Consider the following 27,093-nt stretch of genomic DNA (forward strand, 5'->3'; position numbering starts at 1 on the left):
GGTTGGGGGAAATCTTTGTGACTCCCTTAGGGAAGGGACCAGAGATGACAGGAGACCACAGTAGATTTCCAGCTGGTATTTGGGGATAAAACTGTGGGGATTAAATCTCAGGAGTAGAAGGAGAGGTGTGGGTCTGCTTTCAGTCTACTTGTTGCCCTGGGAGGAGCAGCCCTTGGTTTAGCAGAAGGTACTTGTGGGGTTGGGGTCTTGGGAAAAGTAACGAGTCTTGGGGAGGGAGGTTAAGAGGGGATGTCTGTGGGATCTACAGGAAATGTGAGTAGGGGGAGGGAAGGCTGCAGTTGGAGAGACAGAGACAGAGAGACAGAGAGAGACAGAGAGAGAGAGAGAGAGAGAGAGAGAGAGAGAGAGAGAGAGAGAGAGGGTCTGCAGGTAGCCTACCTGTTTCTGGAATGCATGGCCTATGATTTAGCAGGGGGTACCTTCTGGATTTGGGGGCTGGGATATAGAAATAGTCAGGGAGGAAAGTTAGGAAGGGATGGTCTGTTTTTTGTTGGGACTGCTGGCTCCCCAAATAGCCACACAGAGACTTATTACTAATTATAAATGCTTGACCAATAGCTTAGGCTTGTTGCTAACTAGATCTTGCATTTTAAATTAACCCATATTTCTTATCTATGCTCTACCCAGTGACAGTACCTTGTTTCAACATGGCATACTTACTGTGTGCTTCCTCTGTGTCTGGATGGTGACTCTTTCCTCTTTCTTCCCCATGCTCTTTTTTATTGTCGGAAAGTCCTCCTAACTGCTACCTGCCCAGCTGTTGGCCATTTAGCCCTTTATTAAACCGATCTTAGTGACAAATCTTCAGTGTACAAAAGGATTTTTCACAGCATTTCCCTCTTTTTGTCTAATTAAAAAGGAAGGCTTTTAGTATGTTAGACTTTGTTGACTCTCCAAGGAAGGCCTTACCCCCATGAGCATTGGATGGGGGCAAGGGGAGATGCAGGGGGCTGGGAGAAGGGGAGGGAGGGGGAACTGGGGTTGTCATGTAAAATGAAAAATAATTTTTAAAAAATAAAATAAAGTAAAAGGAAGGTTTTAACACAATAAAACTATATATAACAAAACAGTTATCAATAAGAATTATAGTTATAATATCCAGTTCATTTGTATTTGGCAAAATTAGAGAAAATATTCTATTATATATCTTGTCTTTGTGAGTCCAAAGTTTTATACCTAATTTACCTTTTATCATAACTAAGGAAAACTTTAAGTTTAATTATTTAGTCTTTAAATCCATCAAAGACCCGGTGTAATGCTACCTAATGGCAGGGATATCTGACTGTCTGGACACTCACTCAAAGTTCCTCAGTAACATTGGGGCATCTAACTTTGGTCTACAGACCTAGTGTATCTGACAGACATTTTCATAAAGCAGAATTTTTGAAGAACTCTCCTACCTCGTCTTGGCAAAGTTCCTGCTGGTCCAGTTTGGGCAGAATACTGTCAGTAGTCAAAGCAAGGGCAGTTTTTTTTTTTCCCCAAATGGCTAGCCTTTGCAGTAAATAAAGCAAACTCCATATGGAGGTTCTTTGATGCCCATAATCTTCTTTTGAAGTAAATTGGTGCTGTCAGGAGCAGACATGTCTCACTGGAAAGAAAATCCATAGCTTATTAAACACCTTAAATGCCATCTTCTGTAGGTCTTTGAAGTGTTTGAAGACCATCTGTCTATTTAAATATATTTGTTAAACACTGAAAACATATCTAATATGATTACAGGCTTGATTATCCTAGATGACTTCTAAGCTGCATTTCTATTTTTTTCTGAGTCAATATGAATTTTATTAACACACATTTTTCAAAGTCTGTACAAACCAAAACTTTCCTATGTTTTACAATGTCCATTATTACAAACATACAAAGAAATGGAAGGTGTTACCAAAAGTTACTCAATTTCATGGTAAAATGCTGTCATGATTAAAAAAATTCACCATTTCAAGACTGAGGTTTACTCTTTACCATTCAGGAGCTCATGGTAGTTTAGAAAATGTGTAGGTTTTCGGAGTATTAAATGCTAAGACCTTAAAAAAAGATTGAGTATAAAACTAAATGAGCATCTGTACACTGTCACACTTAACATCAACAATTTCTCAGTCTTACGTTTTAAGAAACCATGGCTGTCATTCTTTTTCTACCATCTTTCCCCCACAGCCAGTGCAAATGCATCTGATAAACAGGCCATGATTGATAGTTATCTTTACCTCAAAGTTTCTCTTTCAAAAAGTTACAAAATGTTTCAGCACAGCAGTTTTCCCTGCTTAGAAGGGAAAACTGCATCCCCTTTCATGGTGACATATAAATACATGGCCCTTCCAGTCTCCTGTCGGAAAGAGCCCTCATGTCTGTATCTGTCCATCTGTGTGCATGAGTCTCTTCTGACAATACAGTCACAAACTACAGAGCACCTGCTGGGAACAGTGACCTCACCTATCCAACTCTGGTGGATGTGGTACAAATGTCACCTGTCTTCATGATTGGCTCTAATTCTAGGAACCACTTGCACTGATTCCAGGGTTGGTTCTGTGTCATGGCAATACTACCCATCTCTAGTTTCTTCCACAAAAATCAAAGAGTGAGGCTCCACATGGACCTATCCCTTCCTACCCGCCTACTGGGTCAAGATGAGAAGGGCACACTCAGGGAGGCCCATGCCAAGTCCTGGAAACATACAAGTAATTCAAATCTTATTCCACCTGAATCTGCTCATGTTAAAAAAAAAATGTGTTCTGTTAATAGCCTGATATGACAGCTGACACAAGCAAGAAACAGGTATGTTTTTAAAAAAGAAGTGGCAGTGTGGGAATTTAAAATTACATAAAAGAAGGAGGGATAGATGGGGGGGGGGAGTGTCCAGTACAACCTGGACAACCATTCTTTCTGCCCTTACTTAAAGACAGACTGATCAATTCTCTGCACACTTAAGCATCTCCTCACTGCTCTTCCAGAGTCCTCCAAAGGCACTTAGCTCCACACTTACACCTCCAGCATTTACCTTAGCATCAAGACTCTAGGGTAACGAGAAAGAAAAGATAGGATTCTCTTACTAGAAGCTAGCAAACAGGACAGCATTTTTTTTCCAAAGAGACATTGCTTTTAGAAGAACTAGTCAAGAAAAGGTTTCCTTTTTAAAAAATAAATAAAACTCAGTCTATACATAGTACAAAGGTCATACTTGGGAAAAAACCTAAGAGTATATACCCTGAAGCAAAAGGTTTGTTGGGGAGAGAAAGCCTCTCTCACTGCACAAAGTCTCAGGTGGCAGTTTTCAAGGTTCAGAGGGTGGCAGTGACAGTGGTGTGATGCACAGTGGATGACAGATGAGACGGCGGCCAGAAACTCTGCACATAACACTGAGCAGTGACCACGATGGAAAACACCGAGTACTAAAGTAGAGAGAGGGAGGAGCACAGGAGAGCAGAGGAGAAGGAGCACTAAAGTAGAGAGAGGGAGGAGCACAGGGGAGCAGAGGAGGAGGAGCACTAAAGTAGAGAGAGGGAGGAGCACAGGGGAGCAGAGGAGGAGGAACAAGTCTGAAACCCCAAGCACTCAGCATGCAGTCATAACATGGCACAGACCAGGTGTTTTCATTTGGCCCACTACATTTGCACAAAGAAGGGTAACAGTAAGAAAATAGAGATTTTGTAAGAAAGCACAATTCCCAGAGAACAGCCAGGTTGCCATCCCTGACTCAGGGAGCACTGGCGGTTGTTGCTGGGAGCCTTCTCGGGGTCCTCACGGAGATGTTATGGTGCCCGACTTCTCAGACTTCTTGCTCTTGGACAAAGCAGCTGCCTGTTTCATAAGCTCTCGGTTTTTGGCCTGCGATTGCTCTGTGACTTCCTTGTGGGTTTTCTCCGTTTGATTCATTTTGGCCCGAGTGTCAGATTCCTGATACTGAAAATCAGCCTTCAGCTCTGTAATCTTCTCTTTCTCTAAGACCATTTGATCCTTCTGATGCAGCATCTTCTTCAGAGTGGCTACCTTTTCCTTCAGTTGGGCAATGATGACCAAATGGTTAGTGCCAGGTGAATCCAGAGCCAGATCTGGGGAAAAGCTGTTGTAATGGCTGCCACTACTCAGGCGACTGTACTGCTCCTTCTCCTGATGGCTGGCTCGAGAAGAGCTGCTCAGATGTTTCCTCTGCTTTTTGGTCTTCTGAAGGACAGGCTTGTAAGACAGTGTGCACAGCCAACACAGCAACTTCCCATCTACCTTGTTTAGATCATCTTTCCTGTCAAATGCACACTGCTGCTTACACTGTTCACGAGAATATGGAGGTCCATACTTCTCTGAATTCGTGCAGCGCTGGCATTTATTGCCAATAAATGCTGCAATTGTATTGACAAGGCTTAGGCGTTCCATACAGCGTGCACCTTCTGAGCACATTTCTTGCATATTGTATTGGTTTTACTCTCCTGCTGGCACTCAGTCCTGCAGTAGGTGCACTTCACAACAGGGTGAGCAATCCGGCATTCCTTGCACAGGGCGGTGCTCACCGCCGTCCCGCCGTCCCGCCGTCCCGCCGTCCCGCAGTCCCGCCGCTTTATCTGACAGTCTCCCTAAACTGCATTTTTAAATTATACATTACATTTTCAATGAGTTACATAAGTGTACTTCAAACAAGAGTAGAAACATACATGCAGTATAACAAAAATAACATTAAATTTGTATCAATAAACCAAAATCCATACCAATGTAAAAAATTTAAGATTCATAGTTGTTTTTAGGATTAAAATAGATTTAATAAACTATACTTTTATCTCTTCATTTCTATATTATAGTCCCCCTTTTCCCATCAGAAAGAGATCTTTGAATCTAACTCCATTGCTTAGTTTTTTTCTTTACCGTGACCAATAATAATTTGCAACCAACCCTCCTTAAATGACAAACATCCATAATTCGTCTTTTGGAAATGTGAGTGTTGTTTTCTCTAGACTGCTTTCTGTTGTCTGGGGCCACTGGAATCTTTGGAGGATCCTGAGAAAATTCAGGATTATGGTCATGTCCTGGATGGAGTAGTTGTGAGGCTAGACCATCTCAGTAATCAGCCTTGAAGCTGTTCTGGATACAGAACTCTGAGGAAACTAACAGAGGTGCTGAATTGCCTGGGCCATTTGTTTTTATCAGTGTCTGGTCCCCTTGCTTTGAAAATACATAAATTTTTAAAGATAATATACATGCTGGTTAATACAAGTAGACTGTATGCTGTACACAAGTTAGCCAAAGATGATTTTTTGTTTTATGTTTGAGCTGGTAAAATCTACTTTATATATCTTGTAGTTTTTCTAAGTTTCTTTCTTTATGTTTGTAGACAGAGTCTTCCCCAATCAAACCTGATCATCTTCAACCTTGAACAAATACACAGCCTTTCACTTTCTGTGAGAACAAAAGCATAATCTCTACCCCAAAGCAACATACCTTTTGATTCCTATTTTGAAGTCAGGATATTTTTAAAACATATGGGTTGTTTAATCCAGATGCTTCCATAATCCAGTGCCTCTTAGCAGCTATTGCTTATACATCAGCAATAAAAAAAAGATTTAAAGACAACACAACAATATAGGATCCAGATTCCCTGTGTATGCTTTATCTTTACATGACTTTTTCCCTTTATATTACTTTATTTTTTGTTTAAGGACTTTATTATTTTTAAACTATTTTTTATGTGTGTCTAATCCTTTCTCTTTCCCCCTCACAAGCCTATAAACATTTAAAAATACACAGTAACCCATTTAGAGGCCCCCCCCATATTGTGTATCTGTAATCTTTTCTGTCTGTATGAGCAAAACTTAAACCCACCAAATAGCTTAGCTCATGGTGTACTGGTAGGGCTTACTCTAACACTTCAAGTCTGCAGGCTGTAACCAGGAGATGCCTCTCTCTACTGTGGCCTGCATGAGAAACTATGGGATTAGGAAACTGTATTTGGCTCTGTTTTGTGTGTGTGTGTGTGTGTGTGTGTGTGTGTGTTTTTAGGTTTTATATGGATATATGTTGGCCCACATTGGAAGCTATTTGTAGGCAGGGGTTTTTATCAGGACCACGGACTTCCCAAATAATAAGTCACACAGAGACTTATCATTAATTATAAATACTCAGCTGATAGCTAGTCTAGGAATGAGACTGCTGTATATAAACTTTTATTGGAAAGTGATTTGACCCAAACAATCTTGAAAAAGTACAAAAAATAATTTATGTCCCTTAATCCAATTTTCCCATTAAGAATATTTTGTCATTTTTAAAATTATTTTCTCAATAAGTAAATAGATATGTAGACAATGTTATGGAAAGCATTAGGTCACAGGGTATAAACTTACAGTTATATAACATGAACAAGTCTGGAGATGCAATGTACAGCATGAGAAATATACTTAAAATTATTGTAGCTATATGTAGGAACACACACCTGAAATATAAGTCTTTGAGAGTCTGAAGCAGAGGGTTTCTGCAAGTCTGAGACAAGTCTGGACTATCTATCTCTATCTCTATCTATGTATCTATCTATCTTGTATAATCTCTATACATCATCTATACACATATCTATATCCATATCTATCTAATCTGTCATCTCTATCATCTATCTACCTATCTATCAGTCATCTATCTATCTTTCTATCTGTCTATATCCCCAAACAACTTTCAATTGTATTCTGAAAATTTGCCACAGAGTGAACTTTAGGAATTCTTATAACAAAATAAGCTAACCATGGAAATAATGGATATGCTAATTTGCTTCACTGTACTAATAATTTCACTGTGTATGTGTACGTATATATAATACACATTTTGTATAACTTAAATATTTAGAATATAAATAATATATTTCTGAAATGTCTGCAAGTTGCTGACATGAAGGTTTCTACATCTGGACATGTTAATGAGACATTCTTAAACCCAAGGAGGAAAACCCATTATAATTACCAAAACAAGAAAATCAGATCTGTATAACTAACTTTCTTAGGTTGTTTATAAAGTTTTGCCGCACTGGTGCCTTTTTTATTCTAAGATAAGATCAAACCCCAAAAGTTCCCATAATACACTCAATTACTCTTGATCTTTTGTGGAAGAATTCTTCAGTTTTTATATTTCTAAAAAGTAAAAGATAGCTGTTTTATAGATATATTTAAACCAAGTTTCCCACTGAGGAGGTGCTATGGCTCTCTACTTGGCTATTAGGAGGTACATGGAATCAATTAATCTAATTCTGGTATGTTAACTTTGGACAATTGTAAAGAGGGTAGAAAATGGTACATTTTCCCTTCTAAATTAATAAATATATTTTTAGGAGATACCTTGGGACAGTTTTAAAACACACACACACATACATACACACACACACACACACACACACACACACACACACACACACACACGTATGAGCTCCACTCTTTCATAAAGAACTATAGGCAACTGAGGAAATTGGATAGTGAGACAGGTGATCCTCCCCAGGAAAGAGTACACTAATAGGTTGTCCAGTGCCAAACTATCAGCACTGAAACATACATACAAGTTACATTATATGGACTGAACAGGTTAGTTGGAAAATATATGTATACACACACACACACACACACACACACACACACACACAAACACTGTTATGTTAAAAAGTGGCCATGAATTTGGAGGAGAGTGAGGAGGGATATATAGGAGGGTTTAGAGGGAGGAAAGGGGAAGAAAAATATTGTAATTAAATTATAATCTCAAATAAAAAAATATATATATATATATATATATAATATATATATTATATATATATATATATATGCAACAAATCAGGATATTATTCCCCAGGCTGTTTTAAAACTGGCTGCATAACCAAGGATGACCTTGAGTTCCGGATGCTTCTGTTTCCAGCTCCCAGGTGCTTGGGATAACAGGAATGCATCACCATGCCAAGATTATGGGAGCTGGTGATTAAACCCAAGGCTTTATGAATATATGCACTGTAGCAGCTGAGCCACATCCCCCTCCCCCCACTGTACTTAATTACAATGTCTTGATTCTATGAGGACCACTTTCACAGGGCATGCAGTTCAATTTCACAGGGCAACAAAGGCCTTCACATTTTTCAATAAAGTAAATTCACTGTAGTGAGTGAGTGAATCTCAAGGAAAAGCTAAAGGTATAGTTGGATATTCCTCTTTGCATATTTTTTCACATTGTTATTTATAGGGGTAAAGATTGGAAACATTCTAAAATGGCTAGGTGTATTATAGTATGTCCATACAAGTGCTTAAAATGAAAAATTTAGGATGGATCATAAAGAATAACTCTAGAACCAACAAGCCCTATGAATTTTCTTTCTATTTATTTTGCCCAGCCATGGGCAAATTAGGGATTCAACATCATTCCTAACCCATGACATACAAAGACCCAGCCTCTATTTTTCCTCTACTTTAATTGTCCTGATCCATAGATTCTTCATGGCTTTCTTCACTTCTGCATTTCTCAGGGAATAGATGATAGGATTGAGGAGGGGAGTTATTACTGTGTAGAACACAGCTACCATCTTGTCTACAGACAGAGTGGCTGAAGGTCTCAGATAGATGAAGACACAGGGTGCAAAGAATAAGACAACCACAGTGACATGGGACCCACAGGTGGACAGAGCTTTGCGTCGTCCCTCAGAACTCCGAGTTCTCAGATGAAACAAGATGACCACATAGGATGCTAAGAGGACCACAAAACTGATCACAGACAGTGTACCCCCATTGGCAACAATCAGCAGACCATTGAGGAAAGTGTCTGAGCAGGCAAGTTTAAGTACAGGAAGCACATCACAGAAATAATGGTCAATGATATTGGGGCCACAAAAGGGCAAGCGGAAGATGAGAAGGATCTGGGCAAAGGAATGCACAAAGCCTCCCATCCATGCTGTTCCCACGAGGACAACACACACCTGTCGGTTCATGATGCTGGGGTAGTGCAGGGGCTTGCAGATGGCCACATAGCGGTCATAGGCCATCACTGTGAGCAGGAACATCTCAATGCCACCAAAGAAATGCATGAAGAAAATCTGTGTCAAGCAGCCCCATACAGATATGGATTTCTTCTCAGATAGGAGATCCAAGATGAGTTTGGGGGCTGTTGTAGAGGAGTAGCAGATCTCCACGAAGGAGAGGGAGCTGAGGAAAAAGTACATGGGGGATCCAAGACTTCTGCTGACTGCGACAGTGACTATCATGAGGAGGTTCCCCAGCACAATGGCTGTGTACAAGAGCAGAAATATCACAAAGCAAACTCTCTGCACCTCTTTATTGGGAGACAGTCCCAGAAAAATGAACTCAGTCACATTGTGTATATTGGCCATGAGGGAGCAAGTTGGGTGTTATGATCTGAAATGATAGGAAAGATGAGGAGTTAGTGACATGAAGAAGTACCATGCGATGAAGGCTGAAAGTGCAAATGTATTGTGTATGGTGGACATAGCAAAGTATAATGCTATAGGAGAGATTCCATCAGTCTATGAAGAACTGTTAGGGACTTTGGACTTTACATTGAAGCCAAGGGTCATCACCAAGAATGTCATTATCCTATGAGTAACTCACTTTGCATTCAGAATGTGGAGCCGTGGAAACAGACCAAAGAAGGAAAGACATTAAATAGTTGTATTTCCTCATTAAGAAGAGGCTGCCAGGACACTGCTTCCATCTGTGTTGCATGTCTTCCTACTGCCTTTGAATGGTTTTTAGTATTCTTTCTCCTGAAGTTTTCCTTTGTTACTTCCTCCCTTGGTTTGCAGAACAAAATCCTCAACCATTTAATATACAGTGTCAGTGTTTCCAGAATAGTGTAGCTCCCTTGATTCTCAGTATCCCTTAAGGGGGTGGTAGTGCACCACAGACATGGCCGTGGCTGCGTTTCTTCTAATTCTTGTCCTTATTCTATGTTTGATTACTTATTAATCTTTTCTTTTTCCTTCACTTCAATCCATTTACCTTTCTTATCTCTGCTGGCACTTTAATTTCCTCTAATTCTCTTAGTGGCAGAATTGGTCTAACATCCTTCCTCAGGGATCAGCTGTATAACACCTCAGGGCATTACCTGGACTGCATAGTGACTGACTTGAAAACTAGGATTTTTTTCCAACATAGCTGAGACTGCGTGCATTCACACAGCATTTCCTCCAGTGCGACTCCAGGGCTGCCGAGGTTAGAGCCAGATGGTTTTGCCTGTCTCACAAAAGCTCTCTGCTCACTGATCCAGAGAAATGATAAAGACCTCTGCAGACTAGAGGGAACTCAGGAAATACAGCTTACAATTATAGACACAGAGGGTGGAGAACAGGCATAAATTCCAGGTCGTTGGACAATCCTCTCAGGAAGCTACTTGCAGAGGAAACGCTGGGTTCACATTCAGCTGTTCTCACGTAGTAACTTCTGTAATGTCTACAGAGTTCTTTAAGTTTTCAGATACTTGAGATCCAGATTGTAACATGCAGATGGCATACACCTCAGAGAAAGATACCAAAAATCCTAGGTCCTGTTCCATTCTCCCACAAGCCAAGTTCTAGCCCTTGATTTCTTGGGTTCCTCTCAGAGATGAGAAAACCCCTCTCTCATTCATAGGTCCTTGCAGCCTTTGTGCCTTCTCTCAGGACATTCTGCAACTGTAGCCCTTATCATGATGAATTACATTGCCTACTGAAGTACAAGTTCCCAGAGGACAGAATATTCCTGGCTTTTAATTTCATCTCCAATACTTACTGAAGTCATTTCATGAGATAGCATTCAGTGAAGACTGGCAGAATAAATGAATAGTTGATATCCAAACTTACTTTCCTTAGTCTGGTGTTCCACACATTGTAGGTGTTCAGTAACTACCAAAAGAGGAAAAGTCTCCATTGTGTGATATCATACCTTATTCATTCTGGAGTCCCACCCAGGGTCTAGTGTTTTCCACTAATATTCATGCAGGCATACTCTGAGAAATACCAGGTCTCTCATGGTACCATTTCCTTTACTGACAAAATGGAACAAACTATTACAGCTAAATTAAACCTGTGACCACACAGCTCACACCAGGGTTTCAGTTACGCTGCTGTTGTTTTGTTCCTAACACATAGACACAAATAATTGTGAGAAAAGCCCTGGCTCATGATGGCTTCCCAGTTACCTGATAGAGATGCATAAGCCAGGTATAGCACAGACTCCTGCCTCAGTGGAGCCACAAGATGATATGCTTCCATGCAGTCTTAGACTTGGAAATGTGGCAATCCACAGCCTCAACTTCCCAAGAATGAAAAATAAAAGCAAAGCAGATTTGCCGCCTCTCAGGTGTTCCTCAGAGAATTAAGAACCTGGGAAACTCAGCTTTAAGTTCACTACAAGAGAAGCCAGGGGAAGAAGTCATGATTGAGAGATGGGGAGTCCTTGGGGATCTTCATCCTCATCCCCTCCTAATTAGGAAAGATGTCTTACGGAAGCAGGACCCTAAAGTCTCTGTGGGAAACAACTTTAGAATCAGTGTGAAATGTGAAAAAAAACAGAACTCACCCACTGTTCAGAGAGCACTTATGTGTGTGGGAAGATCTCACCTGCACTCCAGGAACTTAGTCGTGTAACTTTATAGTCATAGAACTTATATCCTTTAAAGATGGCCCAGGAATTTTGGAACCACAGAGTGAGGACACTGATTGTGGTGAATTAGATGTATCGGTCGGTGGCTCTCAACTGGGGTGATTATACCTGTACAAGACACTTGGCAATGCTTAGGGATATTTTTCCTTTGAGCAGCCTGGTTGGGGAGGGAGAGTTCCACTGAGGTTAAGGAGGCAGAGGTCAGAGGTGAAGGAAGTACCCTACAGTGCATAGGATGCTCTTGTGTAATAGAATATTCTAACCCAAGGAATCCACAGACTTGTTGTGATGTCCTACTATTTATAAACAAAAATTTCCCTGAATACATGGTCATTTAAATTGGGTGATGAATGCATGAGAGTTCATTACACAGCTTTGACCACACCTGCTTGTGTTTTAACTTTCCTGTGATTAGGTTTAAAAAAAAAACAAGCACAAAAATGGTCTCACTATGTAATACTGTCTAGCCCAGAACTCTGTGTAGATCAGGCTAGTCTCAAACTCAGAGATCTACCAGTTGCTGCTTCCTAAGTGCTGGGATTAAGGGTGTGCAACTCCATGCTTTGTGAACACAGAAGATTTTTCGGGCAGTGAAAATATGCTATTATGATGGTTGTATGTCATCACTAATTTGTGTGTATACAAGTCTCTAGAGTGTGCAACAGCTAGAATAGACCAAAAATAAATTACAGACTTCGGGTGACAATGATGTGTCCAGTGAGAAATGTTGATAGTAGGAGAGGTTGAGATAGGGAACATATAGAAAATGCTTGTATTGTCCTAAATTCTGTGAAACTAAAACTGATCTAATAAAATCTGTTAAAGGGTAAAAAGAATCAAGTGAGAGCAGACAAGGTATTTTCAGTTTTACTGATAATTAATAAGAAGATTTTGAGATATAAGATTTAATAAATGTTTTGAAATAATTGCTTTTGCATACATAAACACTGAATCAAGCATTACATTGTATACAGAGAGGAAGGCAGGGTAAACTAGTGAACAATTACATCAAAACAATAGTTAAGGATAACTTGTACATATTCTCTGATGTGTTTCTATGGAGTTGAGTTTCTGTGAGTCTGCCAGACTCAATATTTTCTTTTTTCTTTCTTCCTTTTTTTATTTGAATTAGAAACAAGATTGTTTTACATGTCAATCCCAGTTCCCACTCCCTCCCCTCCTCCCCTACCACCCACCCCCAACTAACACCCTTTCTGTTCCCCAAGGAGGATGAGGTCTTCCATGGGGGGTCATCAGAGTCTATCATATCCTTTGGGATAGGGCCTGGGCCCACCCCAGTGTGTCTTTGCTCAGGGAGTATCCCTCTATGTGGATTGGGCTCCCAAAGTCCACACCTATGCTTTGGATAAGTACTGAACTACTACAGGAGGTCCTGTAGATTTCCGAGATCTCCTCACTGAAACCCACATTCCTGGGATCTGGAAGATTTTACTTTTAATAGCCAAAATGAAACCAATATAAAAATATCACCGGGTGATAAGAGAATATTTTTATAATTATGATGAATTCATGTAATAGGATATCCCTCACTATATAAAAAACAAACTATTGGGCTCAGTTGGTAAAGTGTTTGCCACGAATACATAAGGATCTGAGTTTAGATCTCTAGATTTCATATAAGATCTAGATGCATGCCTTAATACCAGCACAGTGCTTGGAGGTGGGGTTCAAGGCAGAGATAGGAGAATCCTTGGGGCTTTCTGGAAAGCAAGCCTAGTTGAACTGATGGGCTCTGGTTCAGTGAGAGGCTTTGTTGCAATAAAAAATCAGGTGAAGAAGTGATTTAGGAGTACCTGAATTTGATTTCTGGCTTCTCTATATACATACATACATACATACATACATACATACATACATACATAATACATACATACATACATACATACATGTATGTACAGCCATCCTCCTCACACATGGATGCATGTGCGTTGCATGTGTGCGTGCACGTGCACATGCACTCGCGCACACACAATACTTACATACCACTAATTTATTTTAATTTCCAGCAAGAATGGCATATCATAAAAGCACATGATCATGCTTCCATTTATAGGAACTCACAATGATAGAAATTATAACTGTAAAGTTGGACATGGTAGCAATATGTTTCATCACAGTACTAGGAGGCAGAAGCAGGTGAATCACTGAGTTCAAGGCTAGCCTGGTCTATAGAACAAGTTACAGGCCAGTTAGGGCTACACAGAGAAACCTGCCTTGAAAAACAGAAACAGAAACAGAAACAGAAACAAAAACAAAAACAAAACAACACAAAACAAAAACAGGAATTAGATCAGTGGGTACTTTCAGGGTTCAGAGATTCTGAAGAAGTCATGAGAAGGGTCCTGGAATGATACAAACATTTTCTATCTTGTTTGAAATGTTGGTGGTACAGTACATAAATCTGTCAAAAGTCACTGAATTGTATACTTAAGGTATACATTTCACTGGATGTAAATTTTATGCCAAGCAAAAAATGTCTCTGGAACAGGGGTTCACATGGAGGGACACATTGGTCCTGGGAGTCAGAATACCTGAATTTGTGCACAGGCATTGTGCCTAGCTGATCTTGTAGTGGTTGCTGGTGTTCACTGACACTTGTTTTCTCTTTTCTGCTACAATATTTCAACCACTTAAAATTTTATCTGAGTGTGAAACTGGAAGCAGCGTAGATGCCCCTTAACTGAAGAATGGATAGAGAGAATGTGGTACATTTACACAATGGAGGACTACTCAGCAGAAAAAAAAATGGAATCTTGAAATTTGCAGGAAAATGGATGGAACCTTCTGAGCAAGGTAATTCAATCACAAAAAGACAAACATGGTATGTACTCACTCATATGTGGATTTTAGACATAGAGTAAAGATTACCAGCCTACAATCCACACTGCCAAAGAATCTAGTAAACAAGGAGGACCCTAAGAGAGACATACATGGTCCCCTGGAGAAGGGGAAAAGGTCAAGATCTCTTGAGCAAATTGGGAGCACGGGAAGAGGGGGGAGGGAGCTAGGAGAATGAGAAGGGGAGAAGAGGAGCATAGGGGAGAGACATGAGGGAGCAGAAAGGTTGAGTCAGGGGAAGAATAGAAGATAACAAGAATGGAGATATCATAATAGAGGGAGACATTTTTGGTTTACAGAGAAATCAGGCACTAGGGAAATGTCTGGAGAGCTACAAAGATGACACCAGCTAACAATCTAAGCAACAGAGGAGAGGCTACCTTAAATGCCCTCCCCTGATAATGAGATTGATGACTGACTTATATGCCACCTGAAAGCCCTCATCCAGCAGCTGGTGGAAGTAGAAGCAGATACCCACAGCCAAACCTTGAACTGAACTGGAATCCAGTTGCGAGAAGGAGGACTGATGAGCAAAGAGGTCCAGAGCAGGCTGGTGAAACCCACAGAAACAGCTGACCTGAATAATGGGGAGCTCTTGGTGCCCATCTGATAGCTGGGATACCAGCATGGGACTGATCCAGACCCCAGGCACATGGGTTTTGGTGAGGAAACCTCGGAAATCTACGGGACCTCCTGTAGTAGTTCAGTACTTATCCCTAGCATAGGTGTGGACTTTGGGAGCCACATAGAGGAATACTCCCTGAGCCAAGACACACAGGGGTGGGCCTAGGCCCTATCCCAAAGGATATGATAGACTCTGATAACACCCTATGGAAGGCCTCACCATCCAGGGGGAGCAGAAAGGATATGTGATAGGTAGGGTTTTAGTTGTAGGGAGTGGTAGGGGAGGAGGGGAGAGAGAGGGAACTGGGATTGTCATGTAAAACAATCTTGTTCCTAATTCAAATAAAAAAATCTGCAAAAATTTTATCTGAGTACATGTTCACTGCAATAAAAATTAAATTACTCAGCTTCCCCACAAGGGAGGGAAGCTTATTTTGTCTTTTCCCCTTTCCTGTTATAATGCTGGCAGTGTGACCTGAGGTGCAATATTCATCACGAGTGGATGGGAATGGGAGCTTTGCTACCAAGGATGGAGAAATGTGATAGTGTTTCTACAGTGAATTTTTTTCTTCTTGAGTTCTATATTCTTGATGATTTCATTCATTATAGCTAAAACTAATCCAAAATATGTTTTGACTTCTATTATAAAATTATACCTTATGAACCATTAATATTTTAGTAATGTCACAGGTTTTCATCATAGATTGCTTAACATATATGCTTAACTATAAACAATAGATGTTAAAGGACTTTGAAAGTGTACAAGCTATTATCCAAATACATGGTTTATAAATTGCTAACAAATTCAAATATTGTGGCTGGGCATTTCCTTGTGGTTTATGAAGTTTGTAATTTTTCATGGCATGATAATATATTAATGCAACTTATGTATATCAGAGGTAAATCCCAATTGTTTCTTGTTTCCTGGCGATCTCATGTCTGGCCCAAATGATTTCTAAATGATACAGATAAATGATGTTGGTATTATTTTGATGTCTTTTGTTTATTTAGCACGCAACGTGTGTTTACCCTCTGTAATTTATCATGCAGGGTTACATGGGGTATGGTTAGTACTCATTATTGGTGTGACTGGATTTAGATCCACCTAAGAGATTGCTGAGGCACTTTGATGTGCGTCTTTGAGAGCATTTCTAGAGAGGACTAACTGAAGACGGAAGGCACACTTTGATTGTGGGTGACACCATTTTACTGGCTGGTGACTGGAATCCCATGCTTTCTGTCAAGAAAGTGTGGAACAGCCTCTGCCACCTGTTTCTGCTGCTGTGCTCTTATGTCCAAATACATAGAGTCAAGCAACCATGGATGGACTCCTCTGAAACTGGACCCAGATAAGTATTTCCTTTCTTAGGTTGCTTCTGTTATGTATTTTGTCACAGTGATGTCAAAAGTAACTAACATAAAATACTGGTTCCAAAGAAATGGGGTCACTGCTGTGACTAACACTGACCATTTGGACTTTCAGCCTTTGGAGCTAACTTGTGGGAGAATTTGGAAGAGTTTGAAGACATAAGCAAAAGAAGCCATAGGATGTTGTAACCAAGACTTAGTGATTCTGATGGGACTGCAGAAGACCAAAATGGCAATAGAAATGCCTAAAGGCTGCACTCATGAAGTTTTGATGAGAACTAGTATTCTACTGAGAATTGGAGTAGAAAGCATTCATATTACATTTTGGTGAGGAATTTGAGTACAAGAAGTCTGTGCCATGAAACTCTATGGAGGGTAAAGTTTAAAGATGATGATTTCCTTGATCTAATAGAGGAACTAACTATTAAGGCAGTCCAGCATATAGCCTGACACAATTATTATTGCTAGTTGCTTTTATTAGGTTCATGTGAGAATTGGGATAAAAAGTTGAATTGGGAGCAAGAGTTGAAAATAATTGTAATTTGATCAGAAAAGTTGTGGCTAAGAAAGTCATGGTTTTAAAATAGACTAGCGCTATGGAAAGGAAGCAAAATGCTGAAACAATAGAAAAGTCACATTGTTCTCCCCTTCTCATTCTCCTAGCTCCGTCTCTCCCCATGCTCCCAATTTGCTCAGGAGATCATCATTGAGGGAGAGAAGGGGTTCATGGAAACTGAAGTGATTTTTGAAATATAAACACTGTACCTGGATATGAGAATTAGAAGATTCAATGGAGACAATCTAGGCTAACTGTTCATTTATATGGGAGTAGAAATGGGAAAATGAGAAGTGGAGAGGTGAACATAGGATGGTTATAAGCAAATACTTTACTTCTAAACAAGAGTTAGTGTTTGGGTCCTGGATTCCAGTCGTTTCTCTTATCTACTATCATTTAAATTTATTTTCAGTAGACAAGTCTACATGCCTGATTTTCATTTTTTTTCTTTGCCTTCCCAGTTAACACTAGAGTTTTATGCAAAAGTCACTGAGGTACTTTCGATTAATTTTAAACCTTTTCTTTGAGTCACAGTTTAGTCACAACGTTTCCCTCTGGAGGAAAGAAATTCCACGGGGGACATTTGTCCCGTGATTATAGCCCGTGAGTTAGTTTATTATAAAGAATTCAATGACATCAGTGTTTAGTCACAACCTTTGGACAAAGAATGAATAGGTAGGTTTTCTTGTCAAAAGAAAACATTTAAAATTCCTTTCTTTGCTGCTTCTTATGCCAGTAATTATTCTTTACATTCAAATTTTAACCCTTGTGTAGACCCACTGAGTTTCCTCTTTATTTTATGATTAACTTTATACATTGTTTTCTAATAGCTACTAGGACTATTGTCTCCAATTTTCTTGGAGACAAAGTAAGACCTTTGAATTGCAAGGACAACCACTATCCAGCATAGTCAGAAATCCCAGTGCTATCAAGACTGCTGTTTTGTCTTAGTGTTTGGAAAAAATCATTCGAAGGTAGATTTGGGGAGCTGACTCTCCTCTCTCAGCCTTTGTCACTTCATCTACAAACAGAAAGGTTTAGGGGCTATCCCTTTTAACACACTTCACATTATTTTAGCATGATCAAGCTGAGGATGACTGGAACTTGGCTCACAGGGTGTTCAGTGAGGAATCTGTTGGGTGGTGATATTATTTAAGGGACCTTGCTTGCCCAAGAACTAGGATTCATAAGCTGTTCCTTGTTCCTTCCCAGATTAATTTTCCCAAAACCAAACTTCTCCTTGAGTCATGTTGTATTCCGGCAGGGACAAACTTCATGTTAAGATGGAGCTAATTTGAGTTTATTTGAAATCTGTGGTCTAGCTTCTTCTTGCAAGATAAAAGAACACAGCATCCCTTCTGACCTACAGTAAAGTGACTAGAAATAAGGTACAGAGTTCATTAACCGCCACTGTGTACTGTACAGCCTTGTTTTCCCCTTAGACCCACAAAGTCTCATTTGTACAAAGTGGCTTCATTTGATGATTTTGGGGGTGGTGGACTTAATTAGATTGGTAACTATTATCTAATGAAAAATAAAGCATAAAATTGATGATTTTAAAAGTTTTTTTTTTTTTAGGTTTTTGGATTCTGAGTTACTGTTTTAGAATTACCAAGTAGTATCCCATAATTGGACGGGAATTTGACTTCTTCATAGGTTAAGGGGTTTCCTTAGCAGGAGGAGCTGTCAGAGTGCACTGAAGGTGATACTGGTGAATAGGCTCTTAACTCTAATGACTTCCTAAATTCAGAATGCACTGTACATTACAAAGATCTAGAATGAAAGCCTAATAGAATGGTTCTGAGTCCTAGAATTCTCTACTTTCTCTGTTATTATGGTCAAGTAAGAGTTTTTCTTAATATTCATTTTCTAATTACAAAGGTAAACAAATTAAGATAATAGAAAATATTAGACTGTGAATATATCTATCTATCTATCTAGTATTTATTGATAAAATAGATGAGTAACATATGTATTATACATTGTTTTACATTATCTACAATACTATACATGTCATGAATTTGTGTTAAAATAATTTTTTTCAACAGGAATCTCTGACATGCAGCACACCTGAAGTGAAGCCATGGCCAGTATAAATAATGTGACTGAACTTATCATCACTGGCCTTTTCCAGGATACAGAGGTTCAGAAGGTGTGCTTTGTCCTGTTCCTCCCTGTGTACCTGGCCACAGTGCTGGGCAATGGCCTCATTGTTGTGACAGTCAGCATCAGTAAGAGTCTGCGTTCTCCCATGTATATCTTCCTCAGTTCCTTGTCCCTGGTGGAGATCAGTTACTCCTCTACTGTTGTCCCTAAGTTCATCACTGATTTACTTGCTAAAGTTAAAACCATCTCTCTGAAGGGCTGTCTGGCTCAGATATTCTTTTTCCATTTCTTGGGGGTTGCTGAGATTCTTCTGCTTGTGGTGATGGCCTATGACCGCTATGTGGCCATCTGCAAACCTCTTCATTACATGAACATCATGAGTCATCAAGTGTGCCACATGCTGGTGGCTGGTTCCTGGCTGGGGGGTCTCATTCACTCCACAATCCAGATCCTCATCACCATTCCATTGCCCTTCTGTGGTCCCAATGTGATCGATCACTACTTCTGTGACCTCCAGCCATTATTTAAGCTTGCCTGCACTGACACTTTTATGGAGGGTGTTATTGTGATGGCCAACAGTGGTTTGATCTCTATAATCTCTCTCCTGATCTTGGTGTCCTCCTATGTCACCATTCTTGTCAACTTGAGAAACCATTCTGCCGAGGGGAGGCGCAAGGCCCTCTCCACCTGTGCCTCTCACATTACAGTGGTCATCTTGTTCTTTGGACCTGCTATCTTCCTTTATCTGAGACCCTCCTCTACATTTACTGAAGACAAACTTGTGGCTGTGTTCTATACCGTCATCACTCCCATGTTGAATCCCATCATCTACACACTTAGAAATGCAGAGGTAAAAAATGCCATGAAGAAGTTGTGGGGAAAATAGAACTCAGAGACAGAGTGAAAGGAACAATAAACTATGGGAAAGGATTTTAAAAATTAGTCTGTTGTTGATATGGACTTTTCTGTTTTGGTCAATATTCAAATATAAGAGCGTAAGAAGAACATCGTTCTCTACAGCTGTATCTTTCTTAGTAACCAAATACTCTAAGGAGAGAGGTCAGGTAGTCTCACTGACATGCTGAATTTGATTGGCTGAAAGTTTCCTGGGTTCTGCATAGTTACTCATGGGTCTGAGAAATTTAAAGGCTCAAAGGAAGTGCAAATGCAAACAACATTTAGAAACATGATGAGTCTTTATTTGAGATGTGGTAATACTTTATAACATAGGGTAAACTATATTTTAATACTTGCATACAATGTATAACAATCATTTTACAGTGGCAGACATTGTTATTTCACAAGGTAGCATTTCTTTTAGTTGAGAAGACTCAACATTCTTTCTTGTAACTATTTTGAAATATTTACCATTTCTGGTCACCTTACTGTGTTATAAAACATTTGGAATTATTCTTTCTATCCATCTGCATGAAGGTGCAAAATACTTCTACATTTTCCTGTAATTCCACCTGTTTGTTAATAACCTATATTTTATTGAAGAGGAAATCAATCAGAGGTATTACCAGGGGTATATGGTGATGCAGCTATCAACCTGTCTTTTGTAATGTGGATAGCATGTTGTTGGTAACTCCACCCAGGGACTTTTATATTCTGACTGTTTGTTGCGTTCTAGTATTGCAGACCATCTGTTCTCAGCCATCAGATATGACAGTTTAAGTTCTTGTGTTATACTGGCACCAAAGACTGTCTTAGAGGCTTTCTCACAATGTCCAACACTCATAAATCAAAGTAATATTAAAGGAACACCATTCTACCTATTATTTGGAAATAAATAAAATGTTTTTTACAAAAAAGGAAATGATCTTCAGCCTTATGAGGTCTTAACAGTACAGGATGTTAGAAATGCTCACTGTCTTAACTTGAAGAATGAAGGACAGGGCCATACTATTTCTGATTCATATCTCTGTCCCATCATTGTTAGTGAGCATGCTACAGCTATTTTTTTCTAATGGCCCTACTTATTTTTTTTTCAGTGAAGGGAGATAAAAGAATCTATGCCAATCTGCATTGTTATATCTGTCAGAGTCTCTTCATTGCCCCATTGTCTCTCCCCACTGTGAAAAGTTCTGAATATATCTTACAGTTGATCCCTGAGGCTTAGGATTTGTACAGGACTATGCTGATTTGCATTTATTCACCCAGCTTTTCTCCAGTGTGTGACATGCCAGAGTAGGCAGTGCTTCCACCAAGTGTCATTTAGGCACTGAGATTACATATAGCAATTTTTGGTTGCAGGACAAGGCATGGACAAATTTGTATTCTAATGAAAACATTGTCTGTCTGTGCTAATACATGGTAGTCCAAGACACAGGGATACTGAGCATATAAAGTGTATAGAGTGGCACTAAAACCTGGAAATTTTACAATTTAATTTTAACTTACTTAAGTCTACATAGGCACACACTGTAGTAGCTACTAAACTTGATAGCGTAAGTATGTTTCCTTCAAAACTGTAGATGTCTTAGTGTTAGAGGTGAGACTTCTATCCCAGTACCTTGATGGCTGTATGGCTAACTGCCTCTAATCTCAGGCTTTCACTAACCATCTCTTTATCACTCACCTATCTTTCCTGATTACCCTCAATTCCCACACAAATGTCAGGGTGGCTGGAGAGAAGGGGCATTGGCTGCAGCCAGTGCTGAGGTCATCTTGACTTCTCACTTTCCATCTAACAATGTAATTAAAGTCTTTGCAATTTCCTGCCTCATGATCAGCTGCTTAGCAGAAGGACTGCACATAGCTAGGGATTTTGCTGGATTATTTGTTGAATGAACAAGTTGATAAATGTTACCTTTCAGAGCCCAATTCTTGCCACATTCAGTGGTCATTGATCAACATCATCACAGACAGAGATTACAGGGAGACCAAGTGAGTCTATAAATGGATATTATATGCAAATTTGAGAATGAGAAGTTGGAATGATAATAATGTTGATCAACATGATCGTTGTACACAAAAGTGCTAACAGGAGAACAGTAAGTTTTTATTGAAATAGCCTGTCCTCAGTAGGATAAATGCTTTCTCAGTAGCTGATCAACTGAGAGCCCAGGGACTTTCTCTTCCTTTTTAAAAAAATTTCTGATATTTATATCAATCAGGAACTTTAGGCAGTAAGCTATATCACCTTTACTTTTCTTTATGTACCTTCTCTTTGTGGGTGTAGAACATTGAAATGACACTAAAATGATCACAAAAAATTTAGAAATTTTCCCCAAGGTATTGCTTATTTGACTAAGTTTTCCTACTGGGAAAAGAAATTCCACGGGGAAGTTGGTCTCTTGATTATATGTGTGGATTCATTTATCATGAATATGTGTGTAAGTATCTGAGCATTTAATCACAATCCTTGGACATTGTGTGGATAGATAGGATTGATACATCTTGAATTTTTTGTTCTCCTGGATTTTATTTATATCTAAAAAGTTGTAACTATGAACATTAATCCTGATGCAGACAGCCTAAAATTTCCTTTCCTTGTGATTTGTCTTAGCCATCAACCTTGTTTTCTAAATATTCCATAGGGGACAGATCCAACCCTTGAACCTCAGTAACATTTCCATTTTATATCCCCAAAGTCTAATGATTTTGAGAGAGTATTGATTTCTGTTATAGTATCAGATAAATGATAGAGTGTGGCTATGGGAAATCAATTCACCTGTCTCAGACTCATCCATTTTCTTATACATTCAGAAGTTAAAATAAGATTATCATAAGAAATTCTCTAAATTATTTAGGGCAATGCTCCCATGGGGGATATTGCTGAGTGTGACTTTAGCTTGGGTCTTCAATGGGAAATCTGCCTGGTGGTGAAATTTGTAGTCAAGGGACTTTATTTATGGAAGAAAACAGAATCTGTAAGGAGGAGTCGGATACTCCTTCCCTATCAAGTTTTTTTCCCAGAGCACAACTTTCCTCAAGCCATGGTCTGTTTCATGGGAGCAGAGGATTTTATGGTGAATTAGATGACTAAAGGTAGGTGAAAGGCACAAAGTCTATTGTCTGCTATAGGTATGAGGTAACTCATAATTTTCTCTAGCCCCATTTGTATAGACTTATATGTTAATCTGCTGATTTATGACTTTATAGACTTGTCCTCCTGGCTTTTATGCTTCTTGGTGAACTATTTTTTTTTTAGTGTTTCTTTTTTTTATTAAATTATTAATATTTTCACATGTACTTTCCCTCTCCCTCTCCCTCCCCCCACCCCCATTCCTTCTCCCCCACCTCCAACCTACCCCCCACCCCATCCACCCGCCACTCCCCAGGCAGGGTAGGGCCCCCAACCAGGGCTCCAGCTTCTTGGTGAACTATTAAGAGGAAGAATTTCTCAATTGCTAAATGGGTGTGGGTAAGACAGACAGACAGACACACACACACACACACACACACACAGAGAGAGAGAGAGAGAGAGAGAGAGAGAGAGAGAGAGAGAGACAGAGACAGAGACAGAGAGAGACCAAGAGAGACAGAGAGAGACAGAGAGACAGAGACAGAGAGAGACAGAGAGAGACAGACAGACACAGAGAGAGAGAGAGCTACATAAAATAGAGTTGAATAGAAGGAGCAGGTCATGTTTAAAAAGATAGGTTATCACAAGTTCTTTCTATTGGTAGATACAGCCTGAAAGCACAGGACCCTGTCAAATTTTCTTCTCACCTCTGAGTAATGGCTTTACTTGGTATATTAATTTAAAGTGATTATCTGTCTGTCTATCTATCTATCTATCTATCTATCTATCTATCTATCTATCTATCTAGTGTTTCTTTAATGGATCAGAAATAATTTTCAAACCTTAGAGAAGAGATATTGCTTTTGTAGGGAAATAAATATACTTGTGACACTTGTGACTTCTTACAAACATTTCACTGAATTTGAGCTCCTTTGACTGTATGATGTTTATATTCTGTAGCTACCAATGATGTAGGATTCTGGGTAAAATGCACAGGTGCTGTGGTTAAACTGGCTTTTTAAAAATCCTGGCTATGCTGCTGTATCATTATTCAGAAGCTATAAATATAAATTAATTCATTCATCTGTGTTCACATTTCTTCATATGTGAAAGGTGGTAACAATCAGAGGAAGTTCACAAGTGTCTTATCAAAAATAGGATGGATTAACATATACTTTTAAAGCACACTGTATGAGCCACAGGATTGCTCAGTGGATAAAGACACTTGCTTCCAAGTGTTATGACATGGGTTTGATTTCCTCCACACAGGTCCCAGAAGGTGGAAGAAAGGAGAGAACTGACTTCTGTAAATTGTCCTCTGAGTACCGCACCCACGCTGTGGTATGTTAGCACACATTTGTTAGTAAATCAAGGAAGGTCATTTAAAACCCTGAAAACATTCTGGAGCTGTGGTAGGACACTTAAAGTATGGCACACAATATGCACGTTTGAAATGCTGGCTGTTGGGCTGGAGAGATGACTTAGTGGATAAGAGCACTTACTACTCTAGTGGATGAGATGGGTTCAGTTCTTAGCACCTAAATGGGGCCTTACAACTGCTTGTAACTCCAGTTGCAGGGGATCTGATATTTGCAGGGACCCTAAATTCTAATGGTGCAGTACATACTTCCAGAAACACACATATATACACAAAGTTAAAAAAAGTAGATGCTAGCTGATCATATTCACTAAACTGCAAATAAAGATTTAAGAAAAATATCATGAAGGGGTGTTGGATTTTGTCAAAGACTTTTTCAGCATCTAGTGAGATGTTCATGTGGTTTTTCTTTCTCAGTCTGTGTTTATGGTGGATTACACTGATGGATTTCCATATGTTGGATCATCCTTGCATCCCTGGGATGAAGCCTACTTGATTATGGTGGATGATTTCTTTGATGTGTTCTTGGATTCGATTTGCCAGTATTTTATTGAGTATGTTTGCATAAGTGTTAATGAGGGATATTGGTCTGTAGTTCTCTTTTTTAGTTGTGTCTTTGTGTGGCAGATACAGCTAAACACTAAGCTGAACGCTGGAATCCAGTTACAGAGAGGGAGGAGTGATGAGCAAAGGGGTCAAGACCAGGTTAGAGAAACCCACAGAAGCAGATGACCTGAACAAGGGGTTGCTCATGGACCCCATACTGATAGCTGGGAAACCAGAATAGGACTGTCTCAGACTCCCTGAAGGAGGAGGTCAATTTAGAGGTCTGGGAAATCAATGGGGATTTTTATGGCACATAATCTATGGATCAGTATTTACCTCTAGTACACAAATGAACTTTGGGAGCCCTCTCCACATAGAGGGATACTCTCTCAGTCTAGACACACTGGGGAGGGTCTAGGCTGTGCTCCAAATGATATGACAGATATTGAAGATCCCCCAAGGAAGGCCTCACCCTCCCTGGGGAGCAGAAAGGGGGTGGAATAGGCAGTCGGTGATGGGCAGGGGAGGAGGGGAAGGAGAAGGAACTGAGATTGACATGTTTCTAATTTAAATTAAAAATTAAAAAAACCAAGAAATTGAACAAAATAAGAAACAAAGTTGCAGAATAAGCAGGCAAGTTTAGATCAATCTTTATCGCTGAATACAAGTGGATTCAGAGAGAGTTGAATAACCAGTAATTTATTCGGGGTATATTCACACAAGGGAACCAGTGACCAGGTAGGCACCCTGAACAGGATGGACCCAGAAATGCTTCCCAGTGTCGGCTCAGCGTAGAGAGAGACTGTGTTTTGGCCTTCCTGGCTCTTATACACCCTGCTACATACCTGTGACCACGCCCAAGTGGGCGTGGTCTACAGCACCACCTGTATTCAGGGTCTCTTCCTACAAATCTTTTTGTTTCTCAATTTTTAATTTAAATTAGAAACAAGATTGTTTTACATGTCAATCCCAGTTCCCTTTCCCTCCACTCCTCCCCGGCCCTCCACTAACACCCTACCAATCCCATACCATTTCTGTTCCCCAGGGAGTGTGAGGCCTTCCATGGGGGATTTCCAGAGCCTATCATATCCTTTGGGATAGGGCCTAGGCCCTCCCCCGTGTGTCTTACCTACAAATCTTGCCTGCTTTCTTGATTTATTTTTCTTTCTCTCAATCAAAACTTCTTTAAGTCTTGTGAATTTTGCCTTCAGAATATATCTGGAGTCTTACTCTTTCCTAAATTCTTCATTGCTCCTATCTTTATCCTTGTCATTACAATCTCTCAACTTGCTTTTGCATTTCTTCAATTTTCAATTTCCTTGAATTCTTGTCACGGCATCAGCTAAAGTTCCTGGCATGAGATTCCCTTTTCTATTACCTTTATAGATGATAATATTTACCAATATTTTATTAAAAATTAAAAATAGTTATATAGATTTATGTCAGTATTTTCAGTTTGATTCCATCCATCAATGTGCCTCTTTTTGGCCAATGCTATGCTGTTTTTATTGCTATAGCTTTGTAGTACCACTTGAAATTGGGGATAGTAATACCTCCAGCAGTTCTTTTATTGTTCAGGATTGTTTTAATTATCCCGGGTTTTATTTGTGTTTCCAAGTGAAAGTCAAATTATTCCTTTCAAGATCTGCAAAGAATCTGCTGGGTTTTGATGGGGAGTGTATCGATCTGTAGATTACTTTTGGTCAAGATGATCATTGTTATTACTATATTAATTCTACTGATCCATGAGTATGAAAGATCTTTTCATCTTCTGATATTGTCTTCAATTTCTTTCTTCACTGTCACCTTCTGCTGGCAAGGATGTGTTGTAAGGGGAACACTCAATCATTTGGACTAGGAGTGCAAACTCATATAGCCACTATGGAAACCATTGTGGTGGTTCTTCAGGAATATGGAAATGAATCTATACATGATTCACTCTAGGGAATATACCTGAAAGATGTTTCATCCTACTACAGAGACATTGCTCAATGATATTCAGTGGTATGTTCTAATATTTTAGGGATCCAACATTGACCATTGAGTAGTTATTCAATAATTCTTTTTATGATATAACTCA

The 27,093-nt window shown here is 39.6% G+C and overlaps 3 protein-coding genes across 3 annotated transcripts; 1 reads left to right on the top strand and 2 right to left on the bottom strand.

Moving 5' to 3' along the window:
• Positions 1 to 3,737: 3,737 nt before the first annotated feature.
• On the bottom strand, positions 3,738 to 4,920 carry LOC100763719 (protein FAM76A-like). The gene is given in 4 exon segments (XM_035447061.1): positions 3,738 to 4,360; positions 4,362 to 4,390; positions 4,392 to 4,583; positions 4,915 to 4,920. Coding segments are annotated over 4 exon segments (831 nt in total). The 3' UTR covers positions 3,738 to 3,756.
• A 3,487-nt stretch (positions 4,921 to 8,407) lies between these two features.
• Positions 8,408 to 9,337, bottom strand: LOC100760639 (olfactory receptor 4X2). The gene has a single exon (XM_027421036.2). The coding sequence runs from the start codon at positions 9,335 to 9,337 to the stop codon at positions 8,408 to 8,410; it is 930 nt and encodes a 309-aa protein (XP_027276837.1).
• A 9,759-nt stretch (positions 9,338 to 19,096) lies between these two features.
• Positions 19,097 to 20,005, top strand: LOC100760928 (olfactory receptor 4B1). The gene has a single exon (XM_027421037.1). The coding sequence runs from the start codon at positions 19,097 to 19,099 to the stop codon at positions 20,003 to 20,005; it is 909 nt and encodes a 302-aa protein (XP_027276838.1).
• Positions 20,006 to 27,093: the final 7,088 nt, after the last annotated feature.

This window comes from Cricetulus griseus, chromosome 6 (assembly GCF_003668045.3).
Source record: "Cricetulus griseus strain 17A/GY chromosome 6, alternate assembly CriGri-PICRH-1.0, whole genome shotgun sequence".
Classification (NCBI taxonomy): domain Eukaryota; kingdom Metazoa; phylum Chordata; class Mammalia; order Rodentia; family Cricetidae; genus Cricetulus; species Cricetulus griseus.

Bases quoted from the DNA above. Each gene is read 5' to 3' on its own strand.
- LOC100760639 (XM_027421036.2), bottom strand. From the start codon at position 9,337: ATGGCCAATATACACAATGTGACTGAGTTCATTTTTCTGGGACTGTCT.
- LOC100760928 (XM_027421037.1), top strand. From the start codon at position 19,097: ATGGCCAGTATAAATAATGTGACTGAACTTATCATCACTGGCCTTTTC.